The sequence below is a fragment of the Tauraco erythrolophus genome, chromosome 3, assembly GCF_009769465.1.
Source record: "Tauraco erythrolophus isolate bTauEry1 chromosome 3, bTauEry1.pri, whole genome shotgun sequence".
Taxonomy (NCBI): Eukaryota; Metazoa; Chordata; class Aves; order Musophagiformes; family Musophagidae; genus Tauraco; species Tauraco erythrolophus.
In genome coordinates, this window is record NC_141467.1 from 52663688 (window position 1) to 52691220 (window position 27533).

General features: G+C 41.7%; 1 protein-coding gene across 2 annotated transcripts in view; it reads right to left on the bottom strand.

Moving 5' to 3' along the window:
* NPC1 (NPC intracellular cholesterol transporter 1) overlaps positions 1–24959 on the bottom strand; it is a 28950-nt gene extending 3991 nt beyond the window's left edge. The window contains exons 1-21 of one of the 2 annotated variants that reach the window (XM_086608615.1): positions 24876–24959; positions 17791–17913; positions 16428–16534; positions 15669–15844; positions 14588–14755; positions 12870–13119; positions 10879–10955; positions 9842–10212; positions 9245–9471; positions 8586–8686; positions 7513–7615; positions 6378–6567; positions 5560–5742; positions 4698–4812; positions 3774–3901; positions 3544–3684; positions 2867–2956; positions 2563–2753; positions 1672–1787; positions 987–1116; positions 396–596 (exon numbers count right to left, since the gene is read on the bottom strand). In XM_086608615.1, the coding sequence (XP_086464741.1) occupies positions 396–596; positions 987–1116; positions 1672–1787; positions 2563–2753; positions 2867–2956; positions 3544–3684; positions 3774–3901; positions 4698–4812; positions 5560–5742; positions 6378–6567; positions 7513–7615; positions 8586–8686; positions 9245–9471; positions 9842–10212; positions 10879–10955; positions 12870–13119; positions 14588–14755; positions 15669–15844; positions 16428–16534; positions 17791–17913; positions 24876–24959 (3272 nt within the window). Of the gene's footprint in view, positions 1–395; positions 597–986; positions 1117–1671; positions 1788–2562; positions 2754–2866; positions 2957–3543; positions 3685–3773; positions 3902–4697; positions 4813–5559; positions 5743–6377; positions 6568–7512; positions 7616–8585; positions 8687–9244; positions 9472–9841; positions 10213–10878; positions 10956–12869; positions 13120–14587; positions 14756–15668; positions 15845–16427; positions 16535–17790; positions 17914–24869 lie in introns of both variants that reach the window. The other variant, XM_086608613.1, reaches the window with a different exon arrangement.
* Positions 24960–27533: the final 2574 nt, after the last annotated feature.

Consider the following 27533-nt stretch of genomic DNA (forward strand, 5'->3'; position numbering starts at 1 on the left):
ACTTGAGATCACTGCTGCCTTTGCTTTAAGATTAAATAACTTAAGTTTGAAGTCAATACATTCACATAACAGCTTTCAACGACCCAGGTCTACCCAATCTGCTTAAGTTAGAACTATCAAACCCTATTATGAAAGCTAGGAAGTGCCTAGGCTGAAGCCAGAGCTACCTTTGTAGTGAAGGACAGGTTTCTTGATTTATCTTAGTTGTCAACCACAGTAAAGAAAAGTGAGTGCTGTGGATGTAAGTTGTATTTTTGTGGTTTTACTAGAAATTCCAGAGTCCGTGTATTTCCTCCTGTTGGACAAGACTCAAGTCTAAGGTGTTATTAGCCAGTACTTTTCTCAGTTCCTCAAGTTCAGTATTTGTCACCAAGGCAAGAAAGATCTAAGCATACCTATAAGGAAACACCCGGTAGTTTTTCTCTTTGATGCCCATGGTTTCAGTAATGTTGTCTGCTATAAGCCGGGCCTTCTTCATAGCATCGATGTAATCAGATGATGTTTTCAGTACAGTATGGTAAGTCATAAAGTAAGTAGCTCCAACATCAGATTTGTTGTTTATAAAGTTGACAGCAGAGTTATATGCAGCATGTCCTCTGTATAAACATAGGAACATTTTAGATGTCAATGTCAGTGAGCAGCATTGAAATTTATTAGCTTATGTAACTGATAATGTTGTTTCTAACAGTTTCCAAAACTGTTGAAAGCTTCGGAGCACAATACATTTCAAGACTGCACAGGATATACTAGAACAGACTATAGAAGTTGTTTCTCTGAACAGGAGAAAGCTGCTCTTCCATTTAGTTGATGACGCATTTGTTTTCCCAGTTTTGTTTCAGAAAATACTATAGAACAGGTGAAATGTAAGTGTTTGTATAACTTTTAGAAGGACATTAGATAAACAACCTGGCAGACAAAGTCACAGTTGCAGAACAAGTATCTTTGACATACTGGTCTGAGCAAGATATACAGAATATGGCTCTTACCCTTTGCCACATTTCAGATTAGGGTTGTCTGACAGGAACATCGGCAAAAACGTCATGAAGTCTTTTCCCTGTGGTCTCTGCTTGCCTTCTGGAGTCAATGGTCGACAACGAGTGCAGGATGGATCAGTGACTAAAGGAATGCAGGAAGAAGGTCAGCTACAGGATCAAAATATTCTCTCTCATAACACTAGTAACTTCTGACTTGCAATACTACAATTCCATAAAAGTATTTTCACTGATGAAATAACTGATCAGCCCTGGAATTCTGTATAAAATTTGTAGTCCTTTATTTTTTATTTATTACTACTAAGGCAAGGGCTACCAGAGAACTCAGTTACCTGTGCACTATCTACGTTAGACCCAATGAGAATTATACCAAACTGAAGGATCCAAACAAAAACAGAGCACTAAGCTTGCATGCTCTGATGAAACCAGCAGAAGGACAAAGTGTTTTGTAACATGTTATTTTTGGAATAGTCATTGCATTGGCTGTCTTCAGCCTGCAGCATTCCAGTAGAACATTTACGTTCACTCAAACAGGAGTTCAAACAAATTACAGGGGCAACTCAAGAGGTGCCTGCTCATAGTAAGAAAAGCTATTCACCTGACTTATACCATAATAAAACATTGTGGCTGTGAAACTTAAGCCAAGCTAACCCCCAAGCAACAAGATGGATGTTAATACCTGAAGCATTGCAAAACTGTCCAGTGGTATTGTAGACTCTGCAACAGGATGACTGTGGCTTCACCCAGTCAAAGTAGTCATCAATCCAGGACGATGGGGCATAGCCTATCCTCGTGCTAATAAAAAACCATATCCATCATCATTAATTTGTTTCATTCCAGAACGCATCTCTTGATGTCTCCAGTGCTGACTCATGCTACATCAACTCATTCTGGTCCAAGCTACTTTGTAGTATGTAGTCCCCTGCTCCAGCAACCCATCCAAGAGCCAGACTTGCTCTTAACACTGCAGCTAGCAAACGGCAGGAGCTTCTTCCCTACATTCAAGTTTCACTGCCAAGCTCAGCTTTCCACTCCCCTGTCCACTCTATGCCCCATCCTATTCTAGATATTGTTCCCTCAGTTTTCAAGGCTCCTCCTTCAGTTCAGCTGAAGTAAAACCACTGAACTACAGCAGAAGGCATCAGGAAGACTTTCTTCAGTTGTTAACTACTGAACTCTAGATACAATTCCTGCTTAGCCTTGCTAGGCTAGTTTATCCACCAAGTTTAGAAGCTAAGCACGCAAGTTGTTTTCCAGGAGAGCTTAACCATACTAAGAGATTTTAATGAATTTTTCTTCCTACCATTCCCAGATCCATTAAAGGATCAAGCCCCTTTTCCAAATGCAAGTACGTTAACATATCCTACCAGTCCAGACAGGTTTTACCCTCGTTCTAGGAGACTGCCACAGCTTCTTCCCTTCCCCCTCCTTCCCAAAACCGCAGTATAAAGTAAGTAAGAGAGTGTCAGTTATACAATCAACTGCTGAGCCCAATCTAAATCAAAAGGGGACACTGGTCAGCTACATCTCTTCCCTGTGACTCTGCAGAGAAAAAGCACGAAAGACTTACTAGCTAGCAATTTCTGCAGCATTGAAGACTTGCTGGACAAGTGAATCATTATTACATCCCGTTCCACCACACACCGTGTTCTGCCCTTCCAAAGAGGTGTAGTTGTGTCCTTCTTCTAGGACGAAGTAGACAGGAGGACCTGCATGCAGGTACTTGCTGAGCTGGCTGAAGTAACCCATTACATAGGAGTCCTTAAAGGGAAAGTTTTAAGTTACTATTACATAATGTTGAGGTAGCACAACAAGCTATCAAGGTTTCAATTCAGCCACAAACTGCTGAAAAGCAACGTGATCCAAAGACTTACATCTGGCATTGAGAGAGACTGATCCAGTCCGATCTCTACATTGTGCATAACTGCTGTACTGAATGACAGAACACCCACAAACACTGCTATCTGCAAAAAAAACCCAACAAACCAATGGAAGTGAGAACTGTACAGAAACAACAAGCACAGAAGTGATTTACTGAGTTAACAGAAACCATGCAAAGTGGCTCTAGTTTAAGTGTGCTTCTCAGGTTTAGTACAATAGTGGCAGCAAAACCTAGCTCCTCAGAGTTCCCTTTGGAGCTGTAAGGGAAAATTTATACTTAGAAGGCAGCAGTGAAAGATAAGCCAAACACCTTCTGTAAATAAGCACAGTAACCTCTAACTGAATCACGGATTCAGCAACAACACTCTAGATTAATGCAGTGTAGGTGTCAACATGTGCTGATTGTTGACATATGCCTAAAGTGACTTGATTGTCAGTAGTGCAACTCTTGAGACTGGGCTTTGGACAATCCGAAGTCAAGCCTCTATTTCCTAGAAATACTCCTGCAGTTACAAAAGCTTTTTCTGATACTAATGCTGAAAGCAAAAATACTAGAAGCTTCATTTGTTTCATTGTGTTGAAGATTTTTCTTCAGTATTTAAACCTTCAGGCTCACTACACATTTGCTCAAGTTTAGAATGACTGCTTACTTTAAGCAGAGTATACATACTACTATTGGTCTCATCCAATCCTTAAGCAGATATGGAGAATACAGATTTTTGAAGAACAGAAATAAGATGCTCTCAGAACGCTGGACTCCACTCATTTCTTCATTGCTTTTGATGCAACACAGAATATCCAGTCTATTCCTCTGAAAATGGATTAAATGGCAGATTAAGTATGGTTCTGCAGAACATGTCATCCCTTTTACGCTGCATTTACAGGTTCATTTATACTCACCTCTTGACGCTTAATATCCAAGCCCAGGAGACTTACAAAGCAAGTGACTTGAAGAATAAAGTCTATGAGCACAGCCATTCCAGCAAACAGGGAGAATGTGCGAACTGCTGGCATCGTAGACAGTGTCCCTGAAGGAAGTGACCCAGTTTGTTAAGCAAGCTCCCTTTCTCTTAGAAACACATGAGCATTTTCTAGACATATCCAATTTAAATGCTAGCCTTAGAGCAGGACAAAACGCTTTTCTCTTCAGAGTAAAGAAAACAGCTGATATAAGCCCGGCTACGACTGCTGTCTTTGACCTGTTTGACAGCATTAAGGCTGTGCAAAGAAGTGACTACCTTTAAGACGTTTCTCAATTCTATAGTTATAGTCCTGTGCAGACAACGTAAGAGGGTAGTTAAGGCATGCTGCCAAGCAAGATCTTGCTTCAGTATTAAGCCACTCAATGCAAGTTGAACCAATGGCAAGTTACACTCCCCAATTTACACTTGAAGAGTAACAACGTAAGATATGCCTCTAACACATATTGTAAGAGTGAACCTCAAATAATCTGTCATGGGGCATTTTTCCAAGCAGTGGCAAGACGACTGAATGCAATATAGGAGTTAGTACATCCTGGCATTTGATGTATTACTAAGGTCAAATTTAGACTTGTCAGTCACTACAAATCAGTAAAAAGCTCCAGCCTTTCAAGCTGAAGAGCTTGACAGATTCAAAATCAGATCTTTTTAACTGTGCCAGTCCCAAAGTACTACAATGCCTATCCCCAGTAGAGGTCAAGTTAAACTTGGTTATAGCAATGAGCAACTAAGCTAAGCTTCCTCTGCAAACTCTTGCTCCATTTTTATATTTTAGTTTTGCATTTATTCTTGCAACAAGCAGGTATGATAAGGAACTTATGTTCCAATATTAAAGAAGTCTTACCAAGAAAGAATGCCACAGTCTCCGAAAAAGATGAGAGAAGCATACTGGGTGCCACATCTCCCAAGACTCTGCCAATCTGTTTATCCAGAGTTTCACCTTGAAGGCGCTCATCTCTCTGTTTTAAGGCAATAATTTATTATAATTCTGAATCATGCAATTTAGAAAGTGATTGCATATGGCTTTAAAAACCCAATAACTTTCAAACATCTCAAACTCTCTTCTATTATTTTCATTGAATTAACCCGAGTTAGATAAAAAAGCCTAGATTCTCTAATACAAAAGCAGCACGAACATCCCCTATTGCCTTGATTCAGCCTCGACTTAAAATACAGTAGTAAGTTCGGTACTTCAGCCCAAACCACACACTTGCCAGAGGCAGAGCCAGTTTCAGTGGGCTACCGAGCCTGACAAATCAGAAAGCCAATAACCCACTAAGACTTAGTTTCAGAACTCCCTGGTCTGAAGCATGTAGTTTAGTCCATGATTATTGCTCACAACATACTAAAATCACAAGTGATCAAAATAGTAGTCAAGTTCTACAACTGCCAAAGAAGGACGTTAAAAGTATTATTCATTTGTATATCATTAGTACATACACCAGAATCTATATTAAATGAGCTCGATACCACCTAGCAGTAAAAAAAAAAACACAGAGGCTTTCTAATTTGGAGGGTTTTTTGGGGGGTTGAGGAGAAATGTACATATAATCTTGGCTTTCTTCAAGACTGCTAGATACCCTGTGAGAGTCCAGAGCTGCTCAGACTGGGCTGAGCAATGGAATGCAGAAGACGTTCTGCTCCAAGTTAACAGCCTTCCAAGATGACAGGCACATTTAGAAGAGTCTGTGTGAAAGAATACATACCTGAAGTGTCTGGACTATAATGAAAATGTTGTCCACCCCAATAGCCAGCACCAAGAAGGGAATTACTTCTATCACAATCAGTGTCAGTGGGATTCCAAAGTAGCTGAAAATGCCTACAGAACACGCCACTGAACTCAGTACAATCAGGATGCCTGCAATGCCCAGGGAGATCTTTGAATCCACCTAAAAAAGTTATGACTGTCAATCAAACCAGCATCATCACACAGGCCAGATTATAGCAAGGGTAAGCATTCTTACATTTAGTGTAGTTCGTAGAAAGCTTACTTTTCTGGTTCTTTTGAAGATCCACGTATATAAAAAAACAAACTTGAAGCTATACACCTTAAAGCTTACATTAACTGCACATTTCAAGTGAAAACAGATTTAGATTAGATCTAAGGAAGGAATTCTTCACTGAGGGTGGTGAGGCACCTGAACAGGTTGCCCAGAGAAGCTGTGGATGCCACATCTCTGGGAGCATTCAAAGCCAGGCTGGATGAGGCTTTGAGCAACCTGATCTGGTGGCAGGTGTCCCTGCCCATGGCAGAGGGGCTGGAACTAGATGATCTTTAAGGTCTCTTCACACCCAAACCATTCCATGATTCTATGACAATAGACTTAGTTCAGGCTATGAAGCACACATGAATTGTCACATACGACAAGGACAATGTTCCCCCTGGCTCCTGCCTGAGGAGGGTTCAATCTTTTAAGACTGAATATGAGTACTCTGCAAAAATATTTAAGTCATTTAAAGCTAAGAAAAACTAGTCAGCAAGCTACAGCTTCAGTGTTTATAGCCATGAGAACTCTACACATACCAGCAGTCTTCTACAGCTCTGGATATGTCCCAAAGCTATGGAGATGTACATGAACATTACAATGTAGCTTATCAACACCGTGCCAACATCACTGTTGCTTTCGCGATTGATTTCATCTTCAATGCTCCGTTCAGCAGAAAATGATATAGTTAAGTTTGGATTATCATAGTTCTTCAAAAAGTTAATAAATCTAAAAAAAAAAAGAAGTCAGTCACACTTTAAAGGATAAAACATCTTGTATTAGAAATACTTGAAAGTCTGTTGAAGGCAAATTTAAATCATCTGTGTAGCACAAGAGTGCACTGTGCAGGCAGTACTTTGAGGGATGTTCTTTTTTTAAGGGAGGAGCGCTGGCTACATATCCGTAGAACTCTACTCTAAGCACTAGATATACATTATACTGAAATAATTTCCATATGTCTCCAGAGTTTGAGGACCACCAGATACCTTGCATAAACTATTTCAAAGTGTAAGTGCAATTTTCCTCAAAGCTAGACCTAGAAGTACACATGTGAACTACGACTGCAGCTTGCTTATGGTACTTGAACGATTTATTAGCCCTTACTTCAGTTCCCCTAACTGAAGGGAGGGGCTCGTGACATAGGTGGACATTATTTGTGCTTAGCCTCAGACTTTCTAGTACAGTAGTTTTTATCTGAACTGTTACCCTGAGCAGCTGGCCTGTGTAAGCCAAGATTAACTCTTCAGGATAGTGAAAGAAATTAAAGCTTTAGATCCTCATCTGGAAGATGTTTTTAAAAATTAAAGTTTAAGAATTACATGATAAGGCTGGACCTTTCCACTGGTGGTTAACAGTTAGATTGAAGAGCCTACCTCTAATTCTAGCCAAAGTAAAACATATCAAATCCTTTCTAAAGTTACTTGTCAGCAAGTTCTAGTGGACTAGAGCGTCACTAACAAGACTAGAACCTATTTCCTTAAAGTAAATGAAGTATGCCAGATAAAACAAAGGTCTGATGAGTATAGTCTGTCTGCAACTGGTTTTGCTGCCTCTCAAAATATCCCTGTAGTTATACTGAGAACCTGTCAGTACAGTACAGGTGTTTTACATGTATCTACATTTAAAGCTGCTCTAAGTAATGTACACATTTCAGAATAAAGGAAGCCTTCTTACTCTTTTTCCCATGCCAAGGCTTTCATTAGCTTTCTTGAGTCATTGTAGTAGTTGTTCACAGGAAAAGTAATAACAAGAGCTGTAGCATTATTATAGTTATCATCTATGGAGTAGGAAAAAAAAATTGTCAGGCATTATGAAATGGACCTTGCATTCCAGTATAGGCAGGTACGATTAAATTTAAAATGAATATTGTTCAAAGCAATACCATCCCTACAATTCTATTAAATGCAATCTGTTTAAAACAGAGTTCTCAAACACACTACTGAAATAATAGAAGCTGATAAGCATTCCACATTGTATTCAAAAGTAATTATTCATTATTTACCATGTTCATGGCACTCCAATATTGAACTGTTGCATGGTTAGACAACGGGATACTATGCAACCAGGGCTTATGACTCTCCATCAAACAAGAAACAGGATGTGGTTTCCTAGACATTGTGCCTCTTGCATACTTGGATTTTACTCAGACCATGCACAAAAACGCTACAGTTTAATTAAGAAGTGCCTGCATTCAAAGGCTGTTTTAGTACATTTGTGTTTGATGTATCTACCAAGTTATGTTTAATTGGATAAATTGCTTGAACAAAATTCTGGCTTCAGAATAATTATGGAAGGATTTCCCTTGTGAACACCTTAATCTATTCTTAACTTTTGTCAGATGAGTGACAAAACTTTATTTTAACTCAGAAGCAAAAATAACATGCACATCCCAGCATGTCAGCTTGAGATATTTCATGTGTCTTTATCTAGTCTCCAGAAAAGAGAGATCCTTTAGCAGGCTCAAAGCAGACTGAAGATTTATTTGTGTACTTGTCAACAGGACAAGTACATTCCAGTAATAGACTGCTTGCATTTTGCAATTCCAGAGCAGTCTGCTTCCAATCTCAGCACTGGTCTACTGAGAAGTTATTTAAAACATCCTTACTTACTGAAAGTTTAACAAAACCCCAGTTTCCCTGGAATGCATTTAACATCTGTGTTAAATGAGAATGCACCCTTAAAGCTAAAGACAGCACACAAGTATATACTCTCAAGACTTAAAACTGCAATACTGTTTTGTGACCTACCATCATATCCTCCCAACACCAGCCACGGAAATACAGGTCCACCAAATGTTCCTAAGCAGGGATCGTGAAGCAAGCTTGTGTCATTCAGTGATGCTGGAGCCCTAAAGAGACCACCAGCAATAATTGTTAGCTTCTGCTTGACAACTGAGGCACAGCACCACAGGGGAAAAAAAAAGCGCTGTTGTGTTATTGCTGACTATCAAGAGAAGTAAGACAAGACTGCTAGCAGCACATTGCCCTTGTGCCATGTTTGCTTTCAATTTAAATACAGTTTTAAAGATGTTTTCCTTATAGTTTATAAGACAAGGAGTAGCTTCTACCCAACTGAACTATAAACTGAAGTGACAACTTAGAAGCTTTCTTCTGTTACAGAACTCTACTTCTCAGAAGTGTCTGAAACGTGTTGAAGGTAAACCAGAGCCAGTGTCTGCACCAAATCAAGCTTAACTGGAAACCTGATTAAAACTTAACTCCTGCTGAAGTACTAGACACAGAAACACAAGCAACCTATATTAATCTGCAGTTCCACATAGTATTGGGTTTAAATATGGGTAAGAAAAGGTTCAAGGGGGTAGTGAGAACTAGCTAGTTTTGTTTGACAGCAAGACAAAGACCTAGTTGGCCCACAGTTTGGAAAAACACGAAATCGTACTGCTTACCGAACACAGTATAAGAAGTGAGTGTGGTAGTCAGCATAGACAAAGAACTCGTCCCCAATAGCGTGATCAAGAACAGAATGACTATTCTGAAAATAGTTGAGTACACTTAGTATAGTGCAGTTGTTGTTGTAGGGAGCAAGAGGAGCCAGGCAAATGTCTTTCAGCATTACAGTCTCATTGTCAAAAGAAGCAGTTATGTTGACAATAGCGTCCTGCAAATCCAGTACCTTGGAAAAAAGAAACCAAACTATGGTTTAAAGGCAGCACAAGAAAACATTTTCCTTGCAAGGCACAACTTACAAGTGCAAACCATGTTCCTGTAAGTTTCCAGAGACAGTGGCACACATCAACAGAAGCATGTTTCTAAACCTATTATTTCTGTGTTCTCACTAAGAACACTTAATGGCATTTAGCTTGCAAGACTACCTCTAACAAAAGGTTTTCAGCAAAAAGCTTTCATGGTAAGACTAAAATTTTTTAATATGAGCATTTAGCTATTGTTTTGATGGACACATGGTATTACAGATGGAAGCCAACTCCATATGGCTATACCTGTTAGGTATGTTTAGATCTTTGCCCTTGAAAACTCCCAATTACCTGATGGAGAATCTCTTTGGTAAGTGGAGGCCCAAAAGGTACATCTGCTCCGGATGGGTAAGGTGAATAGGTGTCTGGATGGCTGTTTGGTGCTTGAATAATAAGTTGTTCAGTACGAAAGAAAGGCCCAAAGTGTGTATCAAAGTACTCCTTCTCCTTGCGAGCTTGGCTGCTTGGGGCTGACCAGAGATCTACAGGGTTTGTAGTTGCTTTAATATATACAAAGCCTGAGCAGCACATTGCAATGAAGACCACAGAAAAGAGGATAACAGGCCGCGGATTTCTGACACAGAAAGCCCCCCACGATGTGAATGTCATCCTCAGGCCGTTCTCAAACCTTTCACCAAGCCTTTCACCACAGGTAATTTTCCCTGTAAGTGCAAGAAGTAAACAGTAAATGTCTGAGAACTCAACTAAGCAGCATTTTCTTGAAGTCCACTAGGAAAGATAAAATTTTATTCTAGCTCTGTTTGTAGCAAGCACCAGAAGCTATGTCTACACTGAGTCAGTCCCAGGGACCAACCCCTGACTGAGGTCAAGGGAACAGAAACCAGCCTGTACCCAACACTGCCCCTTCTCATGCAAGATTGTCTTTGACAGTAGTAGGCACAGCAAATAAAGGCAGGTAGCAGCTAAAAGATACATAAGCATTAAAATGAGCTATCTCAGCAGCCATACAAATTAAACCACAGTTCTCTCACAGTATGGTTTGAACAGGTACATGGATGGGTCAGAACATGATCGATTTGATTTTAGCATCATGTTGCCCCCACCACCCCCAGCTACAAAGCACTTCAGAACTTGCTATTTGCATAGCTAGACCCATAAACTGGGTACTCAGGGCTTTCAGCACCCAGCAAAATAAGGTTAAGTACTACTCTAAAAGAAGAGAGACACTGGCCAAAAAGACTGAAATAAAGCCCTGTAAGAATGGATTATATGGCCTAACAAAGTTAAAATTCCAGAGCCCATCCACAGGAAGGGGACACACCTAAGCTGAGTTTCTAATAAGTGTATTACTCTTATCAAAGACATACCATTGTCACGATGGAAGTTCTCAGAAAAGGCTACGTTGCTGTCAATTGGTGTGTATTCTGAGACAAAATGCCGCCTCCTGCAAGACAAAGAGCTATGTTACCCTGCTCCCCTAAAAAGGTATCTTGTGATATTTGTATGGCAAGAAGAGAATCCAATGCTGGTAAAAGATTTAGTATTTGACTCCTCCTGAATGTATAAGCACCATGTTCCCCCTACACTTATCCACTCAAGAACAGGAAATCTCCAGCTTTATGATTCTTTGGAACAACTTACAGCCATGTCTGCTGTCTTAATTTTTTCAGCTTGGATCAAGCACACATTCTTTATGCATGTTTAGAAGATCAGCAGCACTAACAGCACAGAGAATCTCTTTAAATTGTTATCACTCTGAGTTATGACCATTTGCAAGATATTTCTACATGAGAAATACTCAACTTCACTAGTCAAACTGCTTAAGTTACACCTACTTAGCCTGAAGAAATGGGGAAGTGAGGAAAAAGGAAAGTACTTTCTTCCTGTCCTGAAGACAGGCAAGTTATAGCACAGAACACTTATGATAGACCTATATTGCTTATACTCATTCCTGACACCCAGAGCAGGAGATAAGTTCAATAGCCTCCTCACGGTAATCTAATCAGACCTCCAATTATGGCAGGATGTTTTGGGCTATGAATCAGACATCTCCAACACCCTTACCATTTCATATAGGTTAATATGCACGTTGCCCAGTAAGATAAAGCTGCTAAGTATGCCATAAGTTTGATGCTCTAGTTATGGGAAGCTCAACTTTGCTTTTTTTGTGTTGTTTTGTTTTTGTGTTTTTTTTTTTTTTTCCAAAACAGGAGACTAAGGACAGGTATTAACAACTTAATTTGCAATACGGTTCTCGTGGTTCAGCCCAGCTGGCAGCTAAGCCACCATCAGGTTGCTCACTCACTCCTCGCCCTCAGTGAGGTGGAGAGGAGAAAAACGTAACAAAGGGCCTGAGGGTCAAGATAAGAACAGAGAGGAATCTCCCACCAACCATGGCCCTGGGCAAAACAGACTCAGTTTGGGGACAAATCAATTTAATTAATTAACGGCCCATTCCTTTAAATCCAGCACAACAGTAGTGACTGTTTTATTACAAATAGTAGCCCACAGGAAAACTACGTTATGATCACATATGGCTGCCAATACTAGATCTTGCTCTCTCACAACGATCCTGAATTGAGTTCCTACAATCCCATTGTTTTTAAGCCAAGCTTTTAGTGATTTTTTTCCCCTTCAGCCACATTTCCTTACAGTAAGTTGTGTTAAACACTTCATTGCATATGTAACAACAGCCAGAAGTAATAGAGGCTTTAACGAAACACTGCATGTGGTAAATAGGCCTCTCCATCACTGGAATTTTCCAGCTCATTCCCATTACAATTTAGAAAACAAGCTATTTGAGTAAGAGAACAGGACTTTATTTTTACTTAGTCATATGCGTTCTCCAAGATACAAGTTTATTAGTGTACTGACCTAGTCTTAGGTATCATAAAACCCCACAGCTTCTAGAGGAGTTTGACACTTGAGTGTGAAGACAGTTCACAGCTCCTGGAAGGCAGTGCTCTGTCATCTTAACACATACCATCCAAGAACAGACACAGCTGAACTAAGACTTTACCACAAAGGCTTAATGTCAATCGGATTGAGTAGATATACGCATTTCCCCAGACTTTGGCATACTTTCAAGATCTTGCTTATGGAAGTTGTAGATTTGTGTATCTGATCCTGTAGCTAGGGATGCTCTGAGAGTTGCACATCAACTAAACTGACTTCTGCGTTCACTTTCTACCACATGGTTTTAGGTGTTAGAACACTTCCCGTGAGTGTAAGCATCTGACACAGAACATGACTTTTGGCTGGGTGAAGAAGTAGAGGCATAAGCATTCTGTCCTGAGCGAAGGAAACTTTCAGGGAAAAGGCAAGTGACTTTCAGAGCTGAGCATTTCTAATGCTTTACCTGTAACACCAGACTCCAAAAACTAGTGCAAAAAATATAAGTAGAAATCCCATGTAGGAGATCCACATGATGACATACATGGCATCCAAACCCAACAAAAGCCAAGGAGCAGGTGAAGGAGGGGGTTGAGGTTTTGGACCACAAACAATTGAACAGTCCTGACAGCTGCATGGTCCTGTCGAATCATCCATAGACTCATTACAGCCTTTGGTAGCATTGTTCATAGGATTCATTCCATGGACAGGAACATCTATGACAAAACACAAGTTGCAGAGCCAGTTTACTACCAAGTAAAAATTCAGACCTTCACAACACAAGCTTCCCAGTTAAATGAATTAACCCTTCACATGAAGGGTTAATGACAGGCTGGAGAGATGGGCCTGTGAGAACCTAATGAAGTTCAACAAGGCCAAGTGCAAGGTCCTGCACGTGGGTCGGGGCAATCCCAAGCACAAGTACAGGCTGGGCAGAAAATGGATCGAGAGCAGCCCTGAGGAAAAGGACTTGGGAGTGCTGGTTGATGAGAAGCTCAACATGAGCCGGCAATGTGCGCTGGCAGCCCAGAAAGCCAACCGTATCCTGGGCTGTATCAAAAGGAACATGGCCAGCAGGTCGAGGGAAGTGATTCTGCCCCTCTACTCAGCTCTCGTGAGACCCCACCTGGAATACTGTGTTCAGCTCTGGAGTCCCCAACATAAGAAGGACATGGAGCTACTGGAACAAGTCCAGAGGAGGGCCACGAAGATGATCCGAGGGCTGGAGCACCTCTGCTATGAAGACAGGCTGAGAGAGTTGGGGCTGTTCAGCCTGGACAAGAGAAGGCTCCGGGGTGATCTTATAGCAGCTTTCCGGTACCTAAATGGGGCCTACAGGAAAGCTGGAGAGGGACTTTTTACAAGGGTGTGTAGTGATAGGACAAGGGGCAATGGATTTAAACTGAAAAAGGGCAGATTTAGGTTAGATATAAGAAAGAAATTCTTTACATTGAGGGTGGTGAGGTACTGGAGCAGGTTGCCCAGAGAAGTTGTGGATGCCCCATCCCTGGAGGTGTTCAAGGCCAGGTTGGATGAGGCTTTGGGCAACCTGGTGTAGTGGAGGATTTCCCTGCCCATGGCAGGGGGGTTGGAACTAGATGATCTTTGAGGTCCCTTCCAACCCTAACCATTCTATGATTCTATGAAAGCCCCTAGCCTCTATATAGAGCAGCTTTTCTTTGTCTTAAAGCTGAAGAAGTCACTGCCTTTTTCCACAGCAGGTACAAACTATTTACAGTTGCCTACTAATTAAATGACTCATGTTTTAGAACACTTCAGTCTGTAAAACTAATAAGCACAAACTTTGTCACTCCAGCAATGATTTGTCATCCCCTCCTCACCTGTTCAGATTGTGAAGCGTGTAACAAATTCCTTACAAAGAAATCCTAAAAGATCAGGGTACTGCCCTAGTTTCCCAAGGAATACAAGCTATCCAGTTGCCTAAATTCCATTCATCCCTTAATAAGTTTGAGATCTCTACACCAAGAAACTGTATCCAAAGCATACGCAAAGTATGACTTCCAAGCAGAAATCGAAAAAGATAATAAGTTTATCTTACATTGTTTTGAAAGCCTCTGACTGCAGACGTTAATTGCTGGGCAGCTGTTTAACAAATCAGTGTATTATCTATAGCACACAGCCTTTGACAGAAGCTTTGAAGGCAAGCACTATTCAGTTTCTTACCTGAAAAAATAGGAATAATGCTGAAAGGAGTTTGTCCATTGTCTTTACTAAACATGTATTCAATCCAGTTGGTAGCATTGCAGTCTTTGACATCCTTCCCACACAGTAGCCCCAACGCTTTAACATTACTTGATGGAGCCTCCACATCTTTGCAGGCATTATACATTGCTAGGAAGAGTGCATGAAAACAGAAAACATTATTAAACCAATGTTATTATTTAAGTGAGCATTCCAAGTATTTCCAATAATTATTTATGAAGTTCAAAGAATATGCTTATAGCTTCCAAGAGGAAACATCTTAAGATAGTGAAATAATGCTTTCAGTTGTATTTACAGTATTCAAGGCTGCAATGCTTTGTTACAGCTATCTTAGTCTGAGTAGGCCACCTGATTCTGCATTACACTAGAATTTACTTTATATTAAGTATTGTTCCCTTTCAAACAGTAAAGTTCCTTTCAGGGAAAGTTATGACATATTTAAGGTACTTTTGACCTGTAGGCCATATATGACTTAAGTGTCTCAACTTGATTAAAGATTACTGCACAAAGTGTACAGAGACTGAATTAATGCTTCAAGATTGCTATAAAACCAAATTACAACCCAAATTTGTTTGTTCTTAGAAAAAAACACCACTTTGGATTTGACAAAGGACTAGAACAGTCCATTTCAAGAGGAGCTAGTGTCTCTTAGTAAAGCCTGCACACAGTACACTACAATGGTTCTCTATCATACCTGCCAGTCAGTTTCAATATCAGGTAGGCTTTGGACATTCAGTATTTGGCAACAACTTTAACTTCAGAAAAACAAAGTCAGAGTTATCAGCTATTAACCATTTGTATAGATGTCCAGTCTCAGCTGAGTCTTCAAAAAACACTTATTAACAGTGTCAGTGTAATGTCTCCTACTCAGGCAGAAGTTAGTGTTCCAGCAGTTTCAAGGATGGATCTACTGGTACCTATTTGATGCCTCAAACTTCAAAAGACAGTCAAAGAGATGTTTTCTTTTCCCAATTCTTCCTGAGAGCACACTGGTCCTGTTACCTTGAAAAAACCTAGTTAAATTAACACACTCTTTACTCACCATTCGCAAAGCGTTCTCCAATAAAGTACTGCAGCTCTGTAATGCTACTTTTGTTCTCTTTTAAAATGGGATCATAATAAGGTATGGTGCTTGTAACATTCAAAAAGTCAGACTGATTTGGACTGCAAGTTAGTTCACAGAAGAGGTTTATCAAGTTGTAAAAACACGATGGACATCTGGGAATGAAAGTCAATGAACAGCAATCACATTAAGAGATAAGATGCAAAGCACATCTGATTTGACCTACACAGCAAGTGTAAACATTCTGCTCAGAGTGAGATAACAAAATATTTAAACTCTGCAAGTTTTTAATCTACAATACAACATTAGTTGGTGCTTAAAATTGCTTAATACTCATCAGTAGCATCACCATCATTCACTAGCAAAATTGTCTACCTCAAATAGCAGATACAAACAGAATTTGGCAGAAAAATTAACTGCTGCTAGCAGGAAGACTCCTGTTAGAACAGGACAACTGAACAGTATTTTATGTCACCCTCTTCTGAAGGCTTCGTTACAAATACAGTAGCTTAAGACAAGCTAAGGTAATGTTTATTCTACCAGCTAACTCAATCCAGAATGCTAGTAGTTGTTTCATGAAATTAAAGCCTCCTGAACGGATGAGGAAGTCTCCAAGACCTTGCCCCGATAAGCCTTTACATCAAATTACCACCTTTTCTACAGTTTACTTGAACAGAAGAGTCTTAATATGCTTTCCTATTATGTTAAAGCTCCTTGCTTTGCCGTTCATTAGCATACCTGGAGAGAAACTGCAGAGGCAGCTGCAAGCTGTTTTTCAAAGTCTGAAGCTGACGAACATCACAGCAAGTGCTAACATTGCCGAAGAATAAACCTGGACACAGTTCCTTAAATAAAAACAGTATTGAGGATCAGAGGGGAAGGAAGGACAAGCGTGTTTAAGATTTCAGAACTCATAGTTGTGGGTTCTGCTTCAGCATACTTCAGAAGACAGTAGCTGTTGCTGAGGGAGATGCATAGAAAACAAAACAAAACAAGAAAATCAGTCTAGCAAATGAGATTCTTTAGAAAAGAGAGAAGCAGCACTACTTTTATTCAAGAAATCACTTCCTTTTAAAAAGCTCCTTTTAATGACCTTTAGTCACCAGGGTCTATATATAGAATGATAATGGTATTTGAGAGTCTATTAGTAAAGAGGACAAAAGATGTTTATCCAAGTTGAAAGTATTCCCGCAGCTTCTCCTCTAGTGTACCTTCCAGATAGCACCAGATTCTGACATCTCAGAAGGCAAGCCACTAACCACAAAATCATTGATTACTTGGAAGAGCTATTTCATGTTCAGTGTATAGAAGAGACAAGTGCATTTAATACAAGACAGTAACATACAAGAACTGCACATTAAGTCTTCAGAAACAGCACAAAACAGTAGTTAGCTCACCTACGTATTTAGGTCACTCTTGCCACCAGCCAAACCGTTAAAGCTCTATAGCTGTTTCAGAATTTCAAGCTTTGAACTGTCACCTGCCAGAAGGCAAACCTGGCAATATCATCCTGTGTTGTGCATCAAATACACAAGCTCTATTTTACTGTGGTTTTGTTCACTTTGACAGCTAAAGCCCAGATAAGGAAATACAGTCTCACACTCAGCTCAGCTAAGGAGACTGAACTTCATCCAAGTTTCCTCCATTTGAATGAGTGTCAGTTACTGCCTTCCTATTTAAGAGATCAGGAATGATCATCTGATGGAAAACATAGTTTAGTCTTGTCCTTTAGAGATGAGAAAGGCATAACTGCAGAATGTATCATAGTTTGGAAAAGTCCCAAGAAACCAATCTGATTAAAGAGTGCTCAAGCCAGTGAGGAAAATACGCAGGAAAGTGAACCAATTCGATATTTAAGGTTATGTTTGTGAAAGCCTGGAGTCCCATGTTTTGGAGACTTCTCATATCTCTGAGCAGAAACTGAGGTATATTACCTTCACAAAGTTGGGGCTATGAGCTGCACCTGAGAAATCAGAAATAATAAACAGAAATCTGTTTATCAAGTTAGGATGAGAAAGCTAAAGGTCACAGTGCAGGTCCAACAGAACCCAATACAGAATTTGGAATTATTTTTAGCAGCAGACCTCTAGAAGAATCTTACCTGCATTAAGTCATAGCCATCCTCTGGTAGTGCTATTGGTGGTCCATCATAAGCACAGTTGTATCTCTTGTCTCCAGAAGCAACTCCACATTCCCCATACCAGACACATGACTGTGGAAGTACCTAATCAACACAGATAACTAATTAACAGCAAAGAATAGTTGCCAAATTCCTCAGCTAATGTAGAGTTTGTGCTACCGTTCCAAAAGTCAGTGACAATCCAGATTAGGTAACATCCTGCTAATTTGAGCATCAGCATGTACTACGTAGAACACCCATTAACAAAAGCATATGTTTTTGACACAGTGCACATCATTACTGATCTCTAGTTCAGCTCCCCACCCTTCCTTGCAGTCTAGAAACAGGAAGTGCACTGTCTACAGTTAAGACCACGTATAAGATTTATTCAAGAAAAACCTAAATCAATACTTGAAAAGCATCTCCAAGAGAATGCACATGATTAGTGGGTTAAACTGTCACTTTGGAGCACAAGCCAGTGTACATGGAGAGAAGTGTATTGCTTATACGCAATATTTCAGTTCCTCCTGCCACCTGTTAATCCTTCTTGCAAACTCAGTCACAGTGACAGACTGTGGAAGCAGTAGCACAAAGAGGATTCTGAAACAAAACTTCACAGCTCTGCACTCACCATAGAACACCATGTACTGTCACAATCTCAAAGGATGCTCTCCATCACCACTTTCAAGTCTAAGCATGCAACATTTAAATGGGCTTACAGTGCTAAGCAAAAAGGAAAAAGCCAAGTCTCATTTTAAAAATGTTTCAATTTAAGGGACTATTAAAAAACTCAGAAAGCAGTTCTTTATTATGTGTATAAATAGGAAATTGAAACAGGACAAAGGTATCTTGCAAGTCTTATATTTTTATTCAGGGGTACTGACACTGAGATATCTGAAATGCTAAGTCAAAATATTTATTCTGAAAATTAAAACATTTGATGCAATAACAAGTTATTTACAGCAAAAGCTTTAAGATAGCTACGAGGTTTTCCTATCACCAGGGCTGCAAGCAGAAAGACTGCACAAACATTTATTACACTTCGGCCAGCTCTGATCAAAAGTTTGCTTGGTACGGTTTGAGAGATAACTGACCTATTTTTATCTCCTGAACAGCCTTGACCTAGCATTTGTAGAAACACCATATGCTTACACTGCAAGGACAGACTGCTGTGCTTTGTGCTTGACCATGAATACTGTTTACTGACCAGAGAGGCCCCTGAAAGGCTGTATTCATAATACCCAAGAGCTACCCAGAACTACAAGGCCTCCACAATATCCATTTTTGTGCTGAACACCACTGACAGTGCTTCAAAAAGTAAATTAGTAACTGTTTTTTTACCAGGGACAAAAACCTCCACAAATTTACCCAACCCTGTTAGCATCATTTTCCCTTTAACTCAACCTAGGCAACACGGTCTGATTCAGAGTTACTCACTATAAGCCAGGTCCAAAAATCAGTTCAAGTACCACTCACCCAGATCACCATTTCATTTCTCTACTCTTAACATTTCTTCTAGCTAAACTTGTAACCAGCTACTAAGTATCACCATATTCTGACATACCAGCTGGAAAGTAGCCCTTAAGATTGCACTTGCAAACACTCAATGTTTAACACTAGCATAAGCCAAAAAGTTAAATTCCCATAACTTGACGACTATTTACAGAAACATTGTGAACTTGCTCATGCATCAAGTTAATTTAAGAAGCCACAGAAGTTCTTTGATGCAAACGTAGAAGTCACTATGTTCACCTCTGCTTCCTCACACCCATATACCCCAGTTTTAATAGCAAACAATATACTAGTAGGCAAAGAAGATGGTTTAGTATTTGTCTGTACCAGTGTCAGAAGTGAATCAATAATCTCTTCAAGAGGAAGCACAGATTCAGTGCTACTCTTGCAAAAGCACAAAGAATTTTGAGCTGCTTACTGCTGCCCGTGAGAACAGAATCAGGTATTTCTTCAACATCAGGCTGGCTTCCATATTTAGTCTAGAATTGTTTGTAATCATACGTTCTATGCTTAATCAAGTCTTGTTATCTAACTTATTAATTTTTAAAACCCACAAAATTATCAACCTACTCTTTTCAGAAAGATATAGCTTCTTCCAGAGATAAAAGTGTGGTAAAACTGGTAATGCAGTTACCAGTTACAAAAAACCCCACCCTTATCGAGGCACTTGTTACATAGAAAAACTTAAAGTAAATTTCAGCTACCCCATCAGGTTGACTGATAGTTCTATTGTTTTAAAAATGGTATCTGTATTTCAAGGTAACACTTTCTTGGTTATAACTACACAGATACAAAACAAAATGCAAGCTGTACTGTGTCTACCTACACAGCTTTTGCCACCATTTTCAGGACAAAACTTAAAGCAACTTATTTGCACATGACACTTGGTCACCTACCAAAAAGTATTCTGCTAAACACGCAAGAAAACAAAGCAAGACAAGGCATTTCAGCCTAGTGTTAGGTTACACTTGCAATTTGAATAAAGAACTTAGATCCATATTACTGAAGTTCCACATCGATAAAACCTATAGTGGAAAAACCAATATGTTTATCACTCAAACTTTCAGCCTGTTTAGAAAAGCTGAACAGATCAGTTACTTTTAACTACTGGAAGAGTACTTAGACCTAGAACTGCAAATTTGAATACTCTATTTCAGTATTAACACCAAGAACGCAATTTCAGAGAGAATCTAAGATTAGATTTTTATACTATGACCTAGCAGGATCTCACTAATAAAAGTCTGGATTTGTTCCCTGAACTGGTAAACTTTGGTAATCCTTAATTTACAGTGGTTAACAATTCAATAGCATGCTCATCGCTGAGTCAGCCACAAAATATGGGAGAGGGCTGGTCTCCTAGGTTTCAGACAGTATTCAGGGATAGATACTACAAGTAACTAAGTAACTACTCCATCACCACTGATAAGATATAGCTGGAAGTTCTTCCCGCAAAAACCTTCTAGTAAAAGCTAGATTAAGCACCTGAATAAGGCAAGTACTTTGCTCCTTCCATTCTTTCAGAAGAACATGCCTACACTGCTAGTAAGCGATAGGGATGAGTAAGTGTGGTTGTAAATAAGTCACAGTTAACAAAGCCAAAGCTACTGCTTGCAGAGCCAGACTTTCAAGTTACTTAATATTTGGGTGAACAATCATCTTTCTTAAATGAGTGAAAGCCCTTCTAGCCCCCAAATTAACAGAGAAATGCTGTGTTGAGCTCAACTGCCTTCTAAACAAGACAAGATACTCGATAAGACTAACACAGGGTTGGTTTGTGGGGTTTTTATTTCTTTATTTTTTTTAAAAAAAAATCACATTACTAAGTGCTCCATATTTTAAAATGGAACTTTCCTAAGTACTTTACAAAGCAACAGCAACATAACCTTAGATTAAGGCTGTTCCTCCTGCCCCCAGTACAGCTTAGAAACCATCTGGCAATAGGCTAAGGCTAGCCTTCACTACCTCCCCAGAGTTCAGAAGAGTGTATTCCTACTTCTGGTAGACTTACTCTGTTTGAAGAGAAATTTCACCTCAGGTCAGAGCTCCAGGAACCCTAATAAAAGAACTTGCACATGAGGAAGTATGGACATTTCATGACTGTTAACATGCTACAAAGGTTCTGTTACAGCTTTCTGGTTCCCAGCCGTTACCATTTCTTTGTACTAAAACTACTGTTTCAACAGATCATAAACACATTTACTTCAGTACAAGTTTCTTTAACTGCATGTTGAAACAAATCTTCAACACTTCCAGCAACATTAGCCATCACCAACAATGAATATGTAGCTGCTAAGCAGACAAAGAACAATGATGATGTTGTATACAGAAACAGTAACTATTTGTAGTCTTGCAAACACCAGATGACAAGTGAACACTGTTTGGTGCTCCAATTAAGATTACTAATGTATGGAAAAGGCAACAGCATTAGATACAGCTGTTTCCCCTTCCTTCACCTAGGATGGTACATCTGGGATCTTGCACAGCAAGAAGAAAGATTCCAGGAAACAGCATACTTTTCACCCCCCGCCTCTTAATACCCAGTCTACATCACACTTAATAGCTGATATTGCCCACCAAGCTGAGAAATTGAGTTCTAGGGAAACACAATACTACATTACCCTTAATAAACAGTAAGACTGGTTTATGGATATAGGTGACCAGGTCAAGTTTGCAGATCTGCCCCAAAAGTTGCACATTACCTCACAGCCCTCCCTATGAGAGGAGGAGGTCCATGGACTAAATGAAACTTTACAGTTTTAACTCTTGTCTCCTTCAGTAACTTTTTCAGAGGCAGCCAATTCAGAGACCAGCTTATCCACCAAGCTCCTCTTGTTCGTTTGCTCATACATAAGGGACAGCTCCCTTTCAGACAGAAAAATCATTAGCTACACCTGGTCAGGCCAAGCAAGCCCCAATTCTGGAGTCATCCAAGCACACTTCACATGTCACAGGAAAGTGAAGGTCAAGTAGGAAGAGAAAGTTGCAATAATGGTAGTAGTTCCGTATCTGTGGAAGCAAGCTGGTGTTAGCTGACAATGATTTATTGGGAAAATACACACTTACTGCATGCATTATCAGAAAGCACAGGGCCCCTCACTAGCAGCTGTCTACAACTAAGGCCATCTGCACCAAAACATGTCTGATGCCCTGCAGGGGAAAAGGAATACTGCGCAACATTTATTTTGTTTCATCTACAGCCCAGCAAAGTACTATTCAGTTCTACCAGTCATTCCCTTCAGTCATCTCTTCCCTTCTAAGAAGGCTTCCTCACTTTCCATCCAGAAAGACTAAGAGCAAGTCACTCCTGATTTTCCAGGAAGTAACTTAAAGTGGTTACCATCTTGTTCTGAAGCTACATTGCCATTCCTGCCAAGCAAGCTGCTCCACACAGGCATTTCAGAAATTCATGTCCAAGGTCAGGTTAATACCGCACTGCAGGCCACTTGGCAAGTTTGAGGCACAACAGCACCTGCCATTAACATCTTCCCTAAGATTTCAGAAACAAATACGTCTTACAGCTTCAGATCCCAGTTGCTGATAGGAAACCTGTGTCTGACCTTGCCAGCCACTAATTTGACAGTCTGTTTTTTAGCATAATTATACAAGGATCAACTGAAACAGCTGCCATTAAGCACACAAGATGCCATACAGCATATTAGGATGTTCATAAGAGAACAGGAATAGTTTCAAGACTTCATCCTCCTGTAAGCCTGCATTCAGAAAAAAGACTAAAGGAGCCAAGATCTTCAATGTAGTTCTTAGATGATAGTTAACTTTATACTCAAACTAATACTTAACATTAATACCAACTAGCAACATCTTAGCTGGCATAAGTCTTGTACCATGCACTGTTCAATGTAAAATATACATCCTGCACAGCCTGAATACTTCAAGTTAATTGTGAAAGTGTACGTAATGGAAGGACTGCAAACTGAAATGCTCCTCTAATTCACTGACTTCTTTAAAAAGAAGAAACATCACATATGGCACTTTAGTTTATACATACCACAACCAAAAGTATGAAAACATTACACTACCAGTATGCCACAGGGAGAAAACAACTTCACCTTCACAATGGTTCTCTTCTGCAAGCATCTAACACCATACAGGCTTAGTCTAACTGAAGGATCACCTTCTCTTTGAAAGATACCAAAGCTGACTTTGTGGAGTGTTAGGCTGTAAATAAGTTAATTGCAAAATACCTCAAGTTTTGCCTTCTTACATTACAAAACTGAAACCTGCATGGTTAAAAATTATTCAGCAGTGTTTACTTCTTAAGGACTACAAAGCTAAATCCTCTACAAGGAACCCCTAAACCTCCAGGGAACTTGTTTCAAGCTCCTCTAGCTCAGTTATCCTTCTGTCACCTAAAGGACGGACCTCACTGCAAGATGGCATCTCCCTCCAAAAACATGAAATAAAGGAGCGTTGGTAAGGTTGGTAAGCCCATTACTCAGGCACCTGGAGATCATGAGTCAGTACTAAACAGTGAGCTGCTTCAGTGGTAATAGAAGAATGAATTCCTAGTTTTCTTTTCAAGCTCTTTAACGGTTGTTTGACAAGGATATGAGAACAGGAGCGCCTCAGCACACTCACAGAATGACAAACTTGGGAGTTTAAAAAGAGTTAAGCATAAAGCTTGACCTAGAAAGTACGTTTCAAAGTAGGGGGGGGCGGAACCTAAACAAACTACTCATGCTTAAAAGACACTCCTTATTTCTCCAGAGGAATGTGGAGTATCTCACTCCTATCTTGGACTACAGCATAAACAAAACGTGACGGAGAAGAGAGAAGTGAAGGCTTTACACTCTTTTTCCTAAAGTATCAAGAAGTCCAACTTATTCTAGTCCTTAACTTTAAGGAAGCATGTAGTCTTTATAATAGCACACCAATAAATAGCAGACCTTACCACAGGAAGCTGTCACCTAGCATAAGGAACACTCTAAGCAAACCGAATCAGACACTGGGGACATAGCAAGCCTCTCCACGAGCATGTGACTGCATGGCTACTCACATGGATCGGGCATTGCATAACCAGGGCACACCACAGGAGCCCGGCATCCCGGGCAGCTGCTGCGGTGTGCAATAGCAGGGAACTAGGACGGGGCACAAGTTAAAAGCTCGCCGCGCCCGAGAACACCTGCTTTCCCGCCTCAGGTGCTCCCAGGCGGGCCTGCTGTGTCACCGGGCTCTCCCGCGCCGCGCCGAGCCGAGGAGCGAGGGAAAGGAGAGGGAGAGCCCCACCGGGGACAAGGAGGCGACACCGCGGCACCCCGAGCCCCGCGGCCTAACCCGCGCCGGGCGGCTGACGGGACAGCCGCCTCCCTCAGCCCGCTTCCCCGCCCCAGCCACCCTCGGCTCCCGACACCGCGGGGCGCCCCGCGGCTACCCCCAGCCCTGCAGCAGCGCTCGGCTCGGGCGGGTCCCGCTCCGCACGGCGAGCACCCGCCGCTCCCTCCCCTCCCCTCCCCTCCCGGCGGTGCCAGGAGGCCCGGCTTCCCCCTCCGCAGGCACGGCCGCCCCGCGACGCTCTCCCCGGAGGGGCTCACCCGCACAGGCGACAGAAGCAGAAGGAGGAAGAGGACGAGCAGGCCGAGGCCGAGACCGCCCCGCCCGGGGCTGCCTTGCGGGCTCCCCATGGCGGCGCAGACAGGGGCGCGGGGGGCCAGCAGGGCTCTCAGCTGCAGCGAAGTAGAGGCAGGAGGACGAGGATGAAGAGGAGGAGGAGAAGAAGAAGAAGGCGGGCGGGCGGGCGAGCAGTCGGCCACGCCCGCGCAGGTCCGGAAGGGCCGCTCTCACCAGGCCAGGCGGTGCTGCCAGCCCCTTCGGGGAGCGGCGGAGGGGTCGCTCCGCCCTCGGGCACCGCCTACGCCCAGCGGCGGGCCGGGGCGGGGCGGGGCCGGGGCCGGGGGCGGTGGCCGCGCTGCGGGGGGAGCTCGGGCCGGTGTCAGGGCGAAGCTGTGCCAAGCTGTGCCTCTCCCGGGTGGAAAATGCCGCGTAGGCTGCATCGGCAGCCGGTCAACGGCTTTGTATCGGCGCGGAGGTGTTAGTCACGTAGCCTGTAAATATATCCAAGTCGCTTTAACAAGCCTAGCTTTGACAGAAGCGTCTGAATTTTGCTTCGAAGTTACTAATTCGTGATTTCCAAGCATTAAGTCTCCCAGTCCCGTGTGCTATTGCTGCGCAGCTGCAATAAAATCCCAACTCCCAAACAAGGCAGGTCAGGCTGCCTGGTGGAAAAGCTTTCCCGGGCTTTCGCCGCTGGTGGATGCGGCTGACAGAGCTGCTTACGCTGCTCCTGACCAGCTGACATCAGGTGGCCCGGCCCGTGTTGCAATCGGCAGTTTTAGGAGTGCTGATTGCACTCTGCCGCTCTGGGATCTGCTCGTTTGGGGTCTGCTTGGGATCAGTTCGGGACCTGGCTGGAAGGAGGCACGCTAAAAGTGGGGCGCCATGCTTTCCCGTGCGGCCTCTTTGTGATTTCCCCGCCACTTTATCGCCTTTGCGGCTGGGTAATGCACAGCATGTTGTGCTGCTGGAATTAAAATATGTAATTTAGCTGATATTGCCATCTGCTGACAAAGATACAGGCTAGTCTTGGTGTTATAGCTTCATGGGCTAACATGTTGGCCAGGCACCTCTGGAGGGTCACGTAGTCCAACTTTCTGCTGAAAGAAGAATCCGGTTAGATCAGGTGGCTCAGGAAATTGTCCAGTTGTGTTTCGAATATCTTCAGAGATGGAGATTTCACAGCCTCTTTGGACAAACTGTTCCACTCTTTGACCACACTTAGAGTAAAATGTGGGGTTTTTTTCCTATATCTAAAGAGATTTTCCCATGTTCCAGCTTCAGTCTGTTGCCTCTTGTGCTGCCGTTGTGCCTGCCCGAGAAGAGTGTGACTCCCCCTTCTCTGCATCCTCCCGTTTGGTAGCTGTTGAGAGCAGTGAGATGTTCCCAGAGCCAGCTTTCTGCATCGGGCTGAGCAAACACAGCTCATGTGCTCCAGCAGCCCCAGCTGACATGGTGGCAAGTAAACTAGACTTGCTCCAGTATGTCAATGTCTTTTTTTTTTTTTTTATTCTGGGGAGCCAAAACTTGGACACAGTACTCCAGATGTGCCCTTACAAGTCCCAGAGAGGAATAACCCCAGCCCTTGACCTACTGGCTACCCCCTTGCTGATACAGCCCACTGACTCATGCTCTGCATCTTGCCCAGCCTAACCACCCTGCTCATTTGTGCAAAATTGCTTTCCATCCAGTTGCTGCCTAGCTTGTACTTTTCCATGGAGTTATTCCATCCCAGGTGCAGGACTTGGCATTTTGCAAGTGCTAAACAAAGCCAGAGTAGCTGAAGTTATATGGTGTTTCAATTTTGATGTCATAAAAAAAAAAAATATTCAGCACTATGCAGTGTGATCCTAAAAGCAGGAGACTGAGTTGCCACATTTTCTAGGCGCTTCATGTAGCAGAGGACACAGTGGGCATAGCTTGCATAACTGCAAGTTAAAAAAATGGATGAACCTTGTTTCAGTGCTTGTGAAAAAGGTGAAGGATAGCAAAACTGACTAAACAGAAATGGCATTTCCTCTCTGAACGAATTACATAGAGAAGTGATGTAAGAATCATAGGTGAGAGAGAATCAATTTATAACGTCGCAAAACAAACAAAAGGGAATCTGTTGCAGTGGCGACTTCCACCATAAACTAATTAAGTCCATAATATCACACTTGTCTACCACCTACAGTATAAACAGAGAAAACAGGTAGTATTTTAATATTTATCTAAATCTCTGATGCATATCTATATTTAGATGGCTGTTGAAATTCACACTTATTCCAGTGCAATCCCTCAGAAAGTGCTGCCTTTTTGCTCTCACAAAGCTGAAGTGGTATAAGTGTGAAGACTGCTGAACAAACACTAATCAAATGAAGCCTGTCTTTCGTCATAGAGACTTCTGAAATCTTGCGTGATGGCAGATGCCGTCTGAACCCAAACACGTATCTGTTTTTATGTCGCCTCTGTACACTGGCAGCCAGCAGAGCAGAGCACCAAAGCAGGGTGTTCTTTCAGTCCTGCTGCAGCCTTCGGTCTTTACTGCGGCTGTGTGCCATATTCAGGGGGTGAGGATGCTGAGCTGTCTATAGCAGTTCCCAGGCATTTAGGTGTAGTTGCACCAGTGTTACCAATGATAAAGTTAACACCGTTGACTGTGT